This window comes from Prenolepis imparis, unplaced genomic scaffold (assembly GCF_030444845.1).
Source record: "Prenolepis imparis isolate NDT839.2.m4 unplaced genomic scaffold, iyPreImpa1.0 SCAF_15, whole genome shotgun sequence".
In the NCBI taxonomy this organism is placed as follows: Eukaryota; Metazoa; Arthropoda; class Insecta; order Hymenoptera; family Formicidae; genus Prenolepis; species Prenolepis imparis.
In genome coordinates this window covers 7121682-7138085 of record NW_028141173.1, presented here as the reverse complement: position 1 = coordinate 7138085, position 16404 = coordinate 7121682, and the positions used below count along the sequence as shown (strand labels likewise).

The following is a 16404-nucleotide window of genomic DNA, read 5'->3' as shown; positions in this document are numbered from 1 at the left end:
AATTAATTGCAATGAATTCAGTAAAATAAAACTATTTATAAATAGAAATAACTAGAAGAATATTTATGATTATTAAGATTTTTAAGATTAGAAAATTATTTTTCACTTTTCTGCATTTAACAATGTGATTTAACGGATTTTGCAACAGCATATAACTTGCCCATGGAAGTAAGTATTGGTTACAGTTTTATAATAAAATATTAAAAATTTTATTATAAAATGTTAATGTAAATACCTAAATATTGATAAATAATTCATTCTTTAATAAATTGTACAACTGTCAATATTTATTGCATAAAGAGATTAGGATGGTATTATTAATAACAAAATTATTTTTTATCAATTTTATTACATTTATTGACCTTTAAATAAAATTAGCTTATTAAATACATGTCGCATACTCATTGGCGAATAATAATGTAAAGTTAGAGCAAATGATCTAAGTCGACTATCAAATTGTTTGTTTACAGGTTTTCCTCTATTTTTAAGCAATTGTCTTTCTAATATTTTAGAATTTGACCCACCTATGTCTTGTAATATTTGCAATTCTTCAGTCCCTAACATATTGTTTTTCTTGAGTGAATTAAGAATTGCCTCCAAAGAGATTATTCGTGATTCCTTTCGTCGAACCTTCTGTTGCAAAAGTTTAAACTTTTTTGAAAAAGAGGTTTTTGTGTCTTGCAATTTTTTGTGGAGGTATTCCTTTTCAAGAGCGTTATGGTCTCTCTTTGGTGATGTATTTGTTGACTGATCCGCAACTAAAAAATTTAAAAAATATAATGTATAACAAATTTTAATTTTTTAGAAAATTGTTACACATATTATATTAAATAAGATGAAATATTTCTTACAATGACTGCATCCAGGGATAGGAGATGTGGCTCTATCAATTTTTAAAGTATTACATACAGAACTTGATGCAATAATACCATCATTTGGAACATTCTCAATCACACGTTCTAGCAAGTAAACATAAGATACAAAGCAATATATAAATAAAACTGCATAATCTTGTGCCATACAATAAATCAGACAGTTGGGAAAGTTATTTGATAAAAATAATGCCACTACTAACTTGTAAACAGAAAAAAATTATAATAATAATGGCATTACAAATAACGTATTATTTCTCAATCCTGATAATAATAATACTATTTGATACCTATATACGGTAGTGCATTTGGTCGAAGTCTCTTTGTACCATATAAAAAATTAAAGGCATCTTCTGCAAAATGTGCGGAACAAATTCTTGCTCCAATAGGAACTAATTCCGCATTTAGCTCTAGTATATTCAACCAAAGCAATTTTGCTTTTTCATTCTTTGGAAATCTATTAAAAAATAAATGTGTTACTTTATATTATATCATTTCTCTTATTTTGATAATACAATATAATTTTCATATATGCTAATAAAATATGATTTTTCTTACCGGTGATATGAGACATTATTTATATTTTTTTCTTTTATTTGTCCCAAAACGAGACGACTTCTTGTACGATTTTTACAATTTTTTACAATGCACTGTGGCATTGTAAAAACAGTATATTTTTTCTTTGAATTATAACTCAATAAAACTGTTCTGACACTTCCATGACACTTCTGACTCTCGATGAAAGATTGCGCTTGCGCGATCACAACCAATCGCCAATGCGGCACCAAAGTACCACGTGACCGTAGTTCCCCGCTCCCCGGAGACGGCTTCACCCCCCGCAGCTATTGCTCTGTCCCTTTATTCCTATGTCCATGGAGAGCGGCTACCGCGATTCAGCGGACGCGTGTACTAATGCGCCCCCTGAGAAAGTGTATATAAACTACGTCGTTACGCTCGGTAAAAAGCGTGGTAAATGGTTCGAATCCGTGATATGGTTCATATCCAAATTATTCGGATAAGAACCGAGTTGAGAACTAAACAGATGAGTCAGACAAGGACCAACAATCCATCGCTCTGGCTTTGTTTCACCAACGATGAGCGTCTCGTGGACTCGTGCGGCGGCAGGCACGAGATTTTGCCTTTCGCGCGTTCCATGTAATTCGAGGACAAAATTTTATGACGTTAAACTTTGGGCAATATATAAAAAATTAAATATATTAAATATAAGGTGTAAAATCAGATTATAAGTTAAATAAAAATTATATCCAGTTTCCTGAGTACATTAAAAAAATTGTTTTCTGAAAGTGCATATTAAAAAAAATTGTTGAATAATTTTCTAATTAATTCCCGAAAATATTCTAATTTGCATAAATAATAAAAAAAAAGTGCGAGTGACGGGAATCGAACCCGATTCACAATCAGTAACGTGATAACCACGGACTTAAGTGTACGTACTACGAGTCGGGTTCAATTCCCGTCACTCGCACTTCTTTTTATTATTTATGCAAATTAGAATATTTTCGGGAATTAATTAGAAAATTAATTCAACAATTTTTTTTAATATGCACTTTCAGAAAACAATTTTTTTAATGTACTCAGGAAACTGGATATAATTTTTATTTAACTTATAATCTGATTTTACACCTTATATTTAATATATTTAATTTTTTATATATTGCCCATAGTTTAATGTCATAAAATTTTGTCCTCGAATTACGTGGAACGCTACGCGCGAAAGGCGAAATCTCGTGCCTGCCGCCGCACGAGTCCACGAGACGCTCATCGTTGGTGAGACAAAGCCAGAGCGATGTTGGTCCTTGTCTGACTCATCTGTTTAGTTCTCAACTCGGTTCTTATCCGAGTAGTTTGGATATGAACCATATCACGGATTCGAACCATTTACCACGCTTTTTACCGAGCGTAACGACGTAGTTTATATACACTTTCTCAGGGGGCGCATTAGTACACGCGTCCGCTGAATCGCGGTGGCCGCTCTCTGGTATTATACATCTATGATTATTTCACACGTGCTTTATATGCTTTATATTTTGCACAAATAATTTTATAATAATAAAGCAAAACAAAAATGGAAGAACAAAAAAAACGAGTAGAAGATCATATGACGAAAATGGTCGAGGAAATTGATAAAACTTATTTACGAAAAATGCAGGTATTTTTATCGAGTGAAAAAAATTGATTTTATATATAACAACAAATATTAGTTATATTTAGAATTATATACAGAAATAAACTTACTTATTGATTTTAATGAAATTTGTTTGTATATATCTTTTAACAAATAGAATAAAAACATAATAATAAAAATAATCGCTCAATATTAAAAAAATAGAAATAAGCTGTTAATATTTTTTAAGATTAGGAAATGGTATTATATTGATGGAATAAATTTATGTATTTATTTTATGAATAAATTAGTAATATAGCTGCTACATCCATAAATCATTTGATCAAATAATTAATTTATTTGAACCAATTTATTAAATATGAATGTGAAAGATATATTCACATCAAAAACTTTTTAAAGTCAAAAGTTTTTTACTTTGCTAAAAAGAAAAAATTTATTATGTCATATAAATATTAAATTGTAAAAGATCTTTGATTAAATAGATCTTTGTATGCAATGTACAGAATATTATTTTAATTTTTAATACTTAATAATTTATACATACTTTAATAATTTACACATTATCACATACACATATTATTTGATGTTCAAAAAAATTCTTACCTTATTACAATGAAGAGTCTATGATATATTCAAATTATACAAAAGAAATTACATAGCACAGAAATCTATTCTTTTAACAGTAGCAATTTCAATTATTACTTTTGTATTTTACATATAAGCATAAATTACATCTGATTTCAGAGAGATATGCACAAGTGTGCTGCACAATGTTGCGAAAATGAAACATTTAGCATACAAAAGGTTCATAACTGTGTAGAGAATTGTAGTTCTTCTTTAAATAAGGCGCAACAATATGTTCAAGGAGAGGTTGAACGAGTACAGGTAATAAAATTCAATTTATTTAGTTTTTAGTGTTAGTTTTTAGTATTTATTTAGTTGTCAGAATTATTTAATAATTTAAGCTGGAATTTCATAGTACATAGTTTGTTATAGTTTGCCAAAATTCATAGTTTGTATAGATTCGCAGAAATATGAGCGAGTAATATGCCAATTTTGACAAATCTACGTAAGCATTGAGGAATTGAATGCTCTAACGATATGACTAATTGAGTTGTAGTCTATTATATTTAATACTGTCAATCTACAGGAACAATAAACTATGAGTAGCAAGTAATAATGAACTAGACTGGTTTTACATGTGATTTGATTTAATTTTGGTCAGCTTTTACATACTATGGAATTTTATATTTTGTAATATTTTTTGCTAAAGTCATTAAAACATAAAATATATATATAATTATGAGAAAACAAATTTAATATATTTAATATAATATGCTGATATGATTTACATATATAAAACTTATTATATTTATATGATTTAGATACATAAAACTTATACAATTTACACATTAAATTAGGATTATTTGATTTTTGAGGTTTTCACAGTGTACATACATGAATATTAGTTTGGTTTTTGCGAATTATCAGACACCCTGTATATTTACTTTTTAAAATAAGATATTTTCCAGAATCGTTTGCAAAGGTGCGTAATGGAATGCAATGATGATATAAAAGATAAAATGGGTTCAAATCCGACACAGGTTGAAGTGGATAGGTATAGCGAAGAATTTGAGAAGTGTGCTGTTGTATGTGTGGATTCTTATTGCAATTTATTACTCTCTTTGGAAAAATCCATGAAAAAGGTTCTCAGTAAAAACGAGTTTGCATAGTTTGTAATTTGAAAATAAATTATAAACCTTGTTTAATTTTTAACATTTTTAATTGAAAATCTTTTTATGCCTAATATACATAAAAACTGTTTTCTTGCACAAAATAATTGCAATAACTTCAAAATTTATTATTCATAGACGTATTATTGCGAATATTGTATATTTAATTTAACAATGTAATGAGAAACTTATCTATCAGAAAAAGAGCATGTGGCATTATTAAATAGATTATTTGACTTCTTTCTATCTTTTCTTTTCTTTTGTATTTATTTTTCTTTTTTTTTCTTTTTTTTTTTACTTACAATTTTTTTTCACAATTGATAAAGAATTAATTGTGACTAAATAAGAGATTATATATATATATATATATATATATATATATATATATATATATATAGGTATAAAATATTATAATATACATATATCAATAATTGTTAAAAAATTATTTTTTTCAGAAATTCTGGATTATTAAATATATTTTATGCTACATACACAAATTGGTGGTTTTTGTTAATAGATAGATATATTTATTGTGTCTCCAAAGAGATTACATAGGGGAGTTATCCCCGTTATCAGTACACATTAAAAAAAAATAAAAATATAAAAAATACTAATAATCACAAAAACAAAAAAAAATAAACTAAAATATGAAATACCTAAAAACATATATAAAAAGAAAATAACAATAAAATTAAAATACAAAAAAAATACATAAATATAAATAAACGCTCGCTTCTGGTTTTTGTTAATAAATAAATACATAATAAAGATGTACAGAAAACTTTATATGTATTGCGTGCGTGCGTGCGTTTGTGAATTAATGCATTAAAAATTAAAGTAATAGTATATGTATAATGGTATAAATAGTACATAAAAAATATTAATATATAATGCAGATTTTTAGAGAAAGCATATTTTTATATAACAAATATTTTTTTCAAAAATCTACATTACTTTCATTAACAATATTTCTATTAATAGTATTAATATTTCTTTGATTTTGTAAGTTTTGTAAATAACAATTCATAAATTGTAAATTAAGAGGATCCTAAAGCCGTCCTGTTTTACCGATAAAACAATCATTTTTGTGCACACTTTTCTTTTTATTGATGTAATAAATGCTTTTCCACGATTAAGGTACGTATAAAAACAAAGTGGGGACCTACCGATTTTGTTAAAAAAATTTAATTACAATTTTTTAATGGTAATTTGCAACTATAGCAGCTACATATTGTTTCTTAAAAACAATTGTTTTTTTACACTTACACCAATTGATTCCTTTCATTATTTTGTTAAAGTATTGAGGTAAAATAATCGAAAAATGAATATTTTACAAAATATTTTATAGTTTATTTAGAATTATATCACATTAAAGTACAAAAAATCTCGTAAACTATTTACTATTTGGTCATCCAACCCTTATAACTTTTTATGCCAAATATTGCAAGGAATCATTTTATATAAAAAAAATTATAATAGTTCTATTTAAAAAAATTAAGATAAGACATTTTTGACCATAAAATGACACCTAAATTTGACCTCTAGGTCAAGATCAAGGTCATCATCAAGTGCCCCACCTTGAATCCTACTTTAGTATTTAACACTTTTGTCTATATCCCACTCCTTTCGAGACGAGATATTTTACCGGTCCGATACTTTTTCTTTACCTGTATAGTATATAGATCAAGTATTCTTATATACTTCTGCTGTAGCGCAGCGAGTGAAACCAGAAGTGTCAAATCAACTATCTCACTCGCAACTTCCGGCTTCATTGTGCAGACGGAATGCTTGGTTTATGTATTACGTCATTGGACAGATGGAGATCGACCAATCACCCGACCGAGTCGCTTTGCTCTGATTGGTCGATCGTGTGGAAAGAGTAACGCACCAGCCAATCAACACTCACTTGACTACCGTCATTCAACCAGTAATATTTCACTTATCGTTTAGCATCTAGTATCATCGTACATAGTGATTGTCTATCGTTAAAGGCGATTCGGAGTATTCGCCATTTTCTTGTTGCCGAAGAGACGAAGAGATCTCGTTGTTGGATGATAACTTCTCTCGTAATTATATTCGTCGACTGGAAAAGGTCTTAGTTTTTTTTTATCGCGAAGATTAAATTCGTAAAGGGAAGATGAGTTACGGCAGACCACCGCCCCGCATCGACGGGATGGTCTCTCTGAAAGTCGACAATCTTACATACAGGACAACGCCGGAAGATCTCAGACGCGTGTTCGAACGTTGTGGCGAAGTCGGCGATATTTACATCCCCCGGGATCGCTTTACCCGCGAAAGTCGCGGTTTCGCCTTCGTCAGGTAAGCACGGATAGCGATTAACGCTGATTAAACATGTGTCTGTCACGTATCGATTTAGCCGAATATATTTTACGCGACCGTTAAGATCTCAAGTACACACCGACGCCAATAATGCTGCTGACGTCACAAGCGCACCATACTTCATCAAACTGTGTGATTTCGGAAATACCGTTGCGATTTATTCTTTACGTAGACTGTAATAACGGCTAAAAATCAAAGTTCTCTATTATTGTATTATGTAAAATTTTATATAATCTATATATAATATAATTATTTAATATACATATATTATAATTTATTAAAATTTATTTGTTAATATTTTAGGCTTTGCGCACAATAGAAAAAATATTAGGAATAGGAATAAATATTAAGCATTATAATATATTTATAATATATTATATATATATATAATATATATATATATTATATATATATATCATATATTATATTATGTATTATTATATTATATTATGTATTATTATATTAAATAAAAGTTCTCTAAAAGAAAATTGTCATAAACAACTGTCAACAAAATGTTAAAACAAAAATTAAATGCTTTAAATATATCCTTTGATAGATTTTATGATAAGCGTGATGCGGAGGATGCATTAGATGCCATGGATGGTAGACTGCTGGATGGCAGGGAACTACGGGTTCAAATGGCGCGATATGGACGCCCAACATCTCCTCATCGAAGCCGCGGAAGTCGTCGTCGTGGAAGGTAAATTTATTGTTATTTTTATTTTGTAACGTTGAGGCACATTAATGGTGATATATGATATAATAAGAATGGGGACGGAAGAAAAAATTATAAAATTTCCAATATACATGTTCTTTTTAATATAAGATAGCCTATTTTAAAGTCCCCACATGTTTGTATAATATTAATATTTCAAAAAATTATCAGTTTTTAAAAATAAGACTGGCATTACCAATATAATCAATAATACAACAATAATATAAGCTATTAAGTTTGTTGAATCTTGTTATTCTATCACATTAATCAAATACATCGATTTAAACTAAATAAACATCTAAAATTATTTAGAATTTTTTCACTTGTGTCTTTACGAACCTTCTTAATAGCCTATTTTATTGTTTATATAAAAAAATTGTTGAAATCACGTGAAATCATAAAAAAATTTTTTTAATCCTAATTAATACATATGGTTAGACATTTGGTGAGACCCACTTTTATTTAAAAAAAAAAAAAAAAAGTTTTTTATTTAAGAAAAATGATTAATGAATTTCTCTTAAATGACGTCATCTGTAAACAAATTGACCCTCACTCGTGTCGCTCTTAAAATCGAACAACTTTTGTGCGAAACATTTTTTTATAAAAGGGGTAAGAAAGAAGATATTTAGATGGAATATTAAATTTGCCCATCCTATATGTATATGGACAAGGTCTAATATTTGAACGTATTTGCAGATCACGCAGTAGAAGCAGAGATCGTAGACGTTCTCGATCTCGATCTCGCAGCAGATCGCGCAGTCGTGACAGAGATCGCAGGCGCTCTTACAGCCGCAGTCGCAGTCGCTCTCGCTCTGATAGTAAAAGCTCGCGCGGAAAATCACGCTCGCGCAGCAAGTCCCAGGACAGGCAAAAGGACAGTCGTTCCAAATCAAGGTAGGCACTACCATGATATAAATACAAGGGTATGCTCTTGCGCATGGTAACGCCAGCTAACCAATGAGAATTGCAGCCTGACTACGTCATCATTAGGCGTCAAATTCGAAGCGCTTATGCTTAGCTTGCCAAGTACACGTAGAGAAAGATGAAAAATAATTTTATTTCAATTTTATTAACAAAATTTTGCACAGTTTTAATAATGAGTAATCTTCTCTCTCTTCTTATCGATATTTAATAATTGGCAGCTCATTACCTGCATACATACGAGGGGTAAGATCCATCGCCACTTGGGACAATCAGTAAAATAAAATATATAATAAATAATTAAATGAACAATAAACAATGTAATTACGCGTTTGTATGCCTGCAACAGCCATATTTTATCGGGCCGAAGTGATCCGAACGTAGCCGAGGCTGTACGAATGTGACGTAGGCAGGCTGCTGCGCAAGAATGTCCTAAATTCGTCCATCGGAAGAGCATACCCTTGTATTTATATCATGGGCACTACTATACTCGATTGATAAAATAAAAAAGAAATAATCAAAGTTTCGAACAGCGATGAATTATTATTGGATTACACTAGTTTACAAAAGAAAAAATTTTTTTTTTTTTCATTATTTTAAACCAGACAAAGTGTTTCTTATAGATTTTTGGATGCTGAAAACGATGCCGCAAGCCAATTTTTACCAGCACGTCAAGTTTCCGAAATAATTGAGGTTTAATATGCAAAAATGGCTTTTTTAAAACGATATTTGGGATTCTTTTTTTGTGAAAAAGATTAACGTTATCTGGAAATTCTGATCAGATGTCATGAATGTGCAGTTCATTCCCTATAAAATGAATTTTTTTCATTTTGATGTCTTCTTAGTTATGCTAGGAAAAATTTAAATACAGAGTTTTGCTGAGATAGCAAATATTCCGCCTATGATGATGAAGTCGTATAATTATACTCATAATTTGTAGTTCAAGGCTATCGATACACATACACAGTGTAACTTATCGTGATAGATTCTACTAAATGTATATTTATATATAGAGTGTCTCATTTTAGTTGCCCATCTGGAATTTTTCGAAACAAATGCATTTTCGAAAAAAACGTTCCAGACAAAAGTTGTATGCTCTAAAGGGGGACAAATAATGATAAAATCAATTTAGTAAAAAATATTTTTTTCCAAAAAACCTTTTTTCCTTAGGAGCATCTCCATATGAGAAATAGTTCTCAACTTTAAGACTCTTGGGTCCTCGCCGTGGCCATGTTAGATTGTGACGTCAGAGACCAGAAAGCACACACTGAAAATTCTTAGACGCCATTTTTAAATGAAAGATATTTCGATGAAACACTATTTCAGATGGCTTTAACACACTTTTAAAATATCTCGAAAACTATTCTTTTCCCTTGACAGTCAATCAACAAAACGTAAAATGATTATGAGATCAGACTTTGTCATGCGGAATGATTGCGCATGTGCAAAGACCAGACGGACTGGGCCTCATATAACATTATACAGCTGTTGATTGATATAAAGAGAAAAGGGATAGTTTTCGAGGTTTTTTAAGAGTGTGCTAAAGCTATTTGAAGTGCTTTTTTCATCGAAATATCTTTTTATTTCGAAATAACATCTAAGAATTTTTAGCGTGTGTTTTCTCGCCTCTTACAATTCTAACATGGTCGGCGAGGAGTCAGGAGCCTTAATCTTTTATAACATGGCTAAAAAGTAAGGTATTGGAATAAAAAACAATGCATTTTATAGGGGATGTACAATACATTTATGATATTTGATTAAACTTTCCAGATAATGTTAAAATCACACACAACTTTTTTACAAAAAATTCCAAATATCGCAAAAAAGCCATTTTTTATATATTAAACCTCTATTATTTTGGAAATCTGACGTGCTAGTGAAATTTGGTTTGTGGCATCGTTTTCAGCACTCAAAAAATCTATAAGAAACACTTTGGTTTAAAATAATTTTTGACTGTATAGTACTTATTTATGAATTCGATTTTTATATTTTTCAGGGACTGAGCTGGTGGAATCAAGGATGTGCAAGAGGATAACAACAAATGAGCGCGCGCATCCAACGAGTGCCGATAAATCTATGAGTTGAGAATGCAAAAGGTATTCCATCACCTTCTATAGCAACACTCGCACGCTTCTTCATATTCTTCTATCATTTAAAAAACATATGTTATATACATATATATATCTATATTTCAATTAAATACTGCATATTTCCTTGATTTGTGGAGACGCGATTAGTTTGTACCCTATAACACGTATGTATTTTTTTTCTCACACGCTTTCCTTTTTTTCATTCGCGTTGTAACGTCTTTTCGTTATACAACATCTATCGCTCTCGTTTGTTTCATACGATTAATCAATTAATTGATTCTACTCACATGATGATTTAATTATTTCGTTCAAGAAATTTTAATTAATATAATATTAGATTTGTGTGCATTATACATTTGTCATTTGAAATCCACAAAGCTACAGATATAGCATTCATGATATTTTTCATCGACAAAGATTAATATGAAAACAGGAACACCTTACTATGATTTATTTCTTCTAAATATAAAATTCTAAATAATAACTTTCTAAATATAAAATATTCTTTATCGTGTAGTGTTATGCTGGTAAAGCTTAGTACACACTTTTAAACAATGTTGACAAACATTGCAAATAGAGTTTACAAAAACTCTTCAAATATACACTGTAAGTAACTATCTAGCATCTCGATCGTAAACAAATCTCTTTTTTTAGTGAGATTTTAAATTTAGAAAATGATGATTAGAGTTGTATTATATAAATATCAGTTTTTGATCAAATTGATGATTTTATTTTAGAGATATGTTAATTTATGTCGACTAAATTATCATCTTGTTCCGATCAATTAATTTCAACATATGATAACAATCAATGTTATAATTTATGAAACCTTTACTGCTTTTATTTCCTTAAATTGATAAAGAAAAATAATATTATAGATAAATAATAAGGGGAGATAAGAAGATATGTAAAATAGATAAATAAAACAAACAGCACGTAACACAATTTTTTGAAAGCTTGCAACAATTTATAAAGATTTTAAAAATATGCTTTATAATAGTATTCTTACTTGTAGTTCTTCTACTTGAGAATGTTTTTGTCAACAATGTCTTTAGGTGTGCACATTAAATTCAAGGGAAATCTTTTAATACTTGAGAATGATTTCAAAGTTTTAGGTTTATTCTCGCACGACAATATATTTCTAGAAGTAAGTTTTTGCGTCGATGTAAATCTGAATATCGTAGATTCATTTGTAATAAAGCAAAGTGAATTGCATAAAAACGGATATGTCTACGTATTCCTTGTTTTTCCTTTATGAATTTTAATATGCAATATTTGATGTATCTAGGAAATATCATTCATTAAAAAAACTCTTAATATATAATTGCTAAATCAATGTGTATTACAAAATATAATATTTTGCTAGTAAATCTTTTCCAAATATTTTCAAAGCATAGTTCTTATTTATTCAGTTGTATTAGTGAGGGAAAAAAGATAATCAAGAAAAGTTCTCATCAGGTTTGCATCAGATGTGTTTAGCTAAAATAAAAAATATTTTTTTGTATTTTTTTATTAAATCTATATCCCTTTATTTATATATAAGCAAAAAATATTCTTCCTTTTATTAATTTTATATTTTTTTGTACAAAAAATATGTAAGCAAAAAATAATTTAAATCTGCTTAAAGAGATTATCAATATCTTTGGCTCAATATATATACACATACACATATGTATATGTGTGTGAACATATGTGTGTGCATACATACATATATAGAGAGATTAAATATGTATGGATTGGTATATATTATAAATTATTATACATTATTATGTTAAAATTATCTATTTGCTAGTGATTGACTAGCTTTTGGAATTGTTGCATTTTTTGGGGGAAATCTAGGAAACAGGAAGCTTATAGATCCTTCGATTCAAGGATGGTTTGCTGTAAGGTACTGAATTAGTGTTTCGCGATGGACTTGTGTGTACGATTAATTATTTTATGATGTACAATTTCGTAAAAAAGCAATATATTAGACATCTAACAATTAAGTCAAAATGTTTTTAAATAAAAAAAAATGTATACAGGGGAATTTATATAATTTAAAAATACAACTCGTATAGATTTTTTGAGCGATAAGTATTGTGGATTAAAAATTTTATATAGAAGGAGATCATACATACACACAGGCGTTTAAAAATTAATATTTTGTATCATCGCCGATATATTCCGTGCTACGATCTCGATACATAGAATCTTGACAGGAAAAATCTAAAGGTTCAATTGTCTCCTTACACTACAATCTAAAATCTAAACATGTAACTTTGCTTATTGATTCGATATTTTATTGAAATATGTCCCTCCCTGATTCCCTATCTGTTTATTTTCAATTATTGTTTCCTTTATAAAAAAAAGAAAACCACTACTCTCATACACGGATGCGACACATGTATTTCAATGATAACTAAGTTGTTATTTTATGGTGCCACAGGCGGTGGAAAGGAGTGGCGTGGCGCGGGTGTAGCCGATGATGGGGTAGCTGAGAGTAAGCAGTAAGCCGAGTAGCAGGGGGCTGTAAGCAGATTGCAGTAGCGAGAAAGAGAGAGCGGTGTTGGTGCGGTGCGGTGCGGTGCGATGCGGTTGCGGTGCGATCCGGTCCGGTGCGGTGCGGTACGATACGATACGATGGTGGTTCGTCCAAGGGGGGTTTGCGAAACTCAGGGCAAAAGAGAGGGCAACATACATGCACGCACGCATTCACGCATACACGCATTCACGCATACACGCATACACACACACACATACATGCATACGTACACACACACACACACACACACACACGCACACACACACACACACACATACATACGTACATACATACATATACATACATAATATACGCATATGATACATACAGGGTGTTGATAAAGTCCCGGACCCTTGAAATATCTCGGAAGGATATAGACAGCTATTATCTAAATAAAATTATATAGATGATCATCTAGATGAAATTTTGGCGTCATCATATCTTTATATAGATAATAAAAATATGTATTATCTATATCTGTATCTTAGATGAAAAATAGTATTATCTTTACTAAATTATTTAGAATAATGTTCAGATAATTTGGTTTTGGATCATAGCACATAAAAATATTTAAGGCTCCTGGTTCCTTGCTGACTATGTCGAAATCGTGACGTCAGAGGCGAGAAAACACACGCTAAAGTTTCTTAGATGCCATTTCGAAATAAAAAAATATTTCGATGAAGCAGCACTTCAGATAGCTTTAGCACACTCTTAAAAAACCCCGAAAACTATCCTTTTCCCTTTATAATCAATGAACAGCTGTAAAATGTAATATTATGAAGCCCAGTCCGTCTGGTCTTTGCACATGCGCAGTCATTCCGCATGTCAAAGTCTGATATCTCGATCATTTTACAGATGTTGATTGATTATAAAGAGAAAAGGATAGTTTTCGGGGTTTTTTAAGAGTGTGCTAAAGCCATCTGAAGTGCTGTTTAATCGAAATATCTTTTCATTAAAAAATGGCATCTAAGAATTTTCAGCGTGTGCTTTCTCGCCTCTGACGTCACAATCCAATATGGCCGCGGTGAGCACCCAGGAGCCTTAAGTAGTAGAACTAAAGCAGTAAGCAGTAAGCGATAAAAACTTATAAATAAAAGTATGAATATATTTTTAAATACTTTTTATAATTTACATTTTTTTTATAACTGTGTTTACATAACCGGTCTTAAAAATAATATTAACTAGAAGTTATCTAAATGAATCGCCATATAATTTTATCTTTTATCTGGATATATTTAAAACAAAATTATTTTTATCTTATCTAAGATTTTATATATTTTCATCTTATCTTTATCTAGCTAATTTTAAAATCATCTAAACACAACACTAGATATAGAAGAAAATGTTAAATACAAAAGTAGTCAACTTGAAATGAGAAAGTAGTAGAGGAGTAGCAGTAGTAGGATTCAAAGTGGGGCTCTCGATGGTGACTTTGACCTTGACCTAGGAGTCAAATTTAGGAGTCGTTTCAAGGTCAACTTGAAATTTTTAAATGAGAACCTTTATTTTTTAAGATTTAACCCTATAACAGAACTACATACTTGAACCTATTTACCTAAAATTTTCCGTTCTTTTCATTTCTGGAGTCAAAAATAACGGTTCCCATTTAAAAATTTTAAGTTAATCTTGTAACTCTTTTGACCCCTAGATCAAGGTCACCATCAAGTGATTTGAACCCACTTTGAATCCTACTACTTTTGTATTTAATATTTTTGTTTTCTATATCCCACTCTTCGAGATATTTCAGGGGTCCGGGATTTTTCCCCACCCTGTATACATATGTATGTATGCATGTATGTATGTATGTACGTATGTATGTATGTTTGGATGTATGCATGTATGTATGTATGTATGCATATGCGAGAAAGGTAGATAGAGGGGATAGAAATGCTAATTCAGATGATAATTCATTTGTAATATTAAGAAATACCTGCTGCTAGCTTCTCTTTGAATATTTGGAACGCGATATCGGATTCTCGCGCGATAAATCATTACCAGGTTCGCGAAAAAAAAAAATCTGACTAATTTATAAAATATCGTCGATCGATCATCAGTAATTATCGAAATATGAGACCTGATTACATGTAAATTATAGTAGAGCACATACTATTTATGTTTGGCAATTCATGAAATAGTACTAGGGAAAGAATTCATTTGATCCATCCTAATATAATTTATATAGACAAGAAATCTTAATTTTTGCGATTTGTTATAAAAAATATCATTTTGCACAACACGTTACTATATTATATTATTGATTAAAATTAAATGCATTAGCATCACAAATAGTAATCATAGTTCAACAAAAAAAAAAAAAAAAAAAAAGAACAATCAATTTATCAACATTGCAATACGATTTTTTTTTCAATATTGCACATACGATTCCCATTTATGTGCAATCTTAAAAAATTTAATAGTTAAAACAAGAAAAAGCTATTTTTTAATGTTTAACTATATTGAATATCATACATACACAGATGTTATGAATAGTAAACATTTCAAGGATAAATTTGCATAGACAAAATAAACAAGCACACATCCTGCTAACACATAATTTACATTGATCAGTGCTCAAGGCTCCAGCAGGTCTATTCTGTAAAGCCCCTTGCACAATGCCAGGCAACAGGCAATAGAAATAGGAAATAAAAAATATCCACCAATAAGAGCAGGGAATAGATATTATTGGCATTGTGCAAGGGGTTTAACTCTTTAACGCTGCGTTATAATTATAACGCATGATTTACTAGAAATCTTATAATTTCATTGGTTCAAACCTAGTAAATCATTCGTTATAATTATAACGCAAGCGTTAAAAAGTTACAGAATAGGGGTGCTGGGTCCTCGCCGCGGCCATGTTAGATTATGACGTCAGAAGCGAGAAAGCACACGTTGAAAATTCTTAGATGCCATTCTGTATTTTTTTTCACTTTAACAAATCGTGAGAAAATGAATCTTTTTTATTTTAAATCATACTGTCGATCAGGAATCAAATTTAAAAAGAGTTTAAAATACATACAAAACAATTTTAAATTAGATTAATTGAAAGACATAGTTAATGGTTGA

At 30.0% G+C, this 16404-nt stretch overlaps 3 protein-coding genes across 4 annotated transcripts; 2 read left to right on the top strand and 1 right to left on the bottom strand.

The window, feature by feature from the left end:
• Positions 1-345: 345 nt before the first annotated feature.
• Positions 346-1734, bottom strand: LOC145945965 (THAP domain-containing protein 2-like). The gene is made up of 4 exons (XM_083055285.1): positions 1431-1734; positions 1163-1329; positions 852-959; positions 346-758 (listed from the first exon to the last, which is right to left on the bottom strand). The coding sequence occupies exons 1-4, from the start codon at positions 1529-1531 to the stop codon at positions 355-357; spliced, it is 780 nt and encodes a 259-aa protein (XP_082911411.1). The 5' UTR covers positions 1532-1734; the 3' UTR covers positions 346-354.
• A 1155-nt stretch (positions 1735-2889) lies between these two features.
• On the top strand, positions 2890-4967 carry LOC145946008 (protein FAM136A). Its single transcript, XM_083055355.1, has 3 exons — positions 2890-3042; positions 3763-3903; positions 4551-4967. Exons 1-3 carry the CDS (start codon positions 2959-2961, stop codon positions 4749-4751), a joined length of 426 nt encoding a protein of 141 aa, XP_082911481.1. The 5' UTR covers positions 2890-2958; the 3' UTR covers positions 4752-4967.
• Positions 4968-6736: 1769 nt separating this feature from the next.
• On the top strand, positions 6737-16292 carry Sc35 (SR family splicing factor SC35). Of its 2 annotated transcripts, XR_014426948.1 has the most exons (5): positions 6737-7070; positions 7648-7791; positions 8503-8700; positions 10724-10823; positions 13246-16292. XR_014426948.1 is itself a non-coding variant. In XM_083055284.1 (4 exons), exons 1-4 carry the CDS (start codon positions 6889-6891, stop codon positions 10728-10730), a joined length of 531 nt encoding a protein of 176 aa, XP_082911410.1. In that variant the 5' UTR covers positions 6737-6888; the 3' UTR covers positions 10731-13239. The 2 variants fall into 2 exon arrangements, 1 of the variants encoding a protein (XP_082911410.1); XM_083055284.1 differs by lacking the exon at positions 13246-16292 and having other exon boundaries at positions 10724-13239.
• The last annotated feature ends 112 nt before the right edge of the window (positions 16293-16404 follow it).

Excerpts from the sequence above, each read along its gene's own strand:
- LOC145945965 (XM_083055285.1), bottom strand. The coding sequence starts at position 1,531 with ATGCCACAGTGCATTGTAAAAAATTGTAAAAATCGTACAAGAAGTCGT. Across the intron at positions 960-1,162 it reads AAATGCACTACCGTATATAG|AACGTGTGATTGAGAATGTT; the intron begins GTATCAAATAGT and ends TTTACTTGCTAG. Across the intron at positions 759-851 it reads TATCCCTGGATGCAGTCATT|TTGCGGATCAGTCAACAAAT; the intron begins GTAAGAAATATT and ends TAAATTTTTTAG.
- LOC145946008 (XM_083055355.1), top strand. The coding sequence starts at position 2,959 with ATGGAAGAACAAAAAAAACGAGTAGAAGATCATATGACGAAAATGGTC. Across the intron at positions 3,043-3,762 it reads CTTATTTACGAAAAATGCAG|AGAGATATGCACAAGTGTGC; the intron begins GTATTTTTATCG and ends ATCTGATTTCAG. Across the intron at positions 3,904-4,550 it reads GAGAGGTTGAACGAGTACAG|AATCGTTTGCAAAGGTGCGT; the intron begins GTAATAAAATTC and ends GATATTTTCCAG.
- Sc35 (XM_083055284.1), top strand. The coding sequence starts at position 6,889 with ATGAGTTACGGCAGACCACCGCCCCGCATCGACGGGATGGTCTCTCTG. Across the intron at positions 7,071-7,647 it reads CGCGGTTTCGCCTTCGTCAG|ATTTTATGATAAGCGTGATG; the intron begins GTAAGCACGGAT and ends ATCCTTTGATAG. Across the intron at positions 7,792-8,502 it reads GGAAGTCGTCGTCGTGGAAG|ATCACGCAGTAGAAGCAGAG; the intron begins GTAAATTTATTG and ends ACGTATTTGCAG.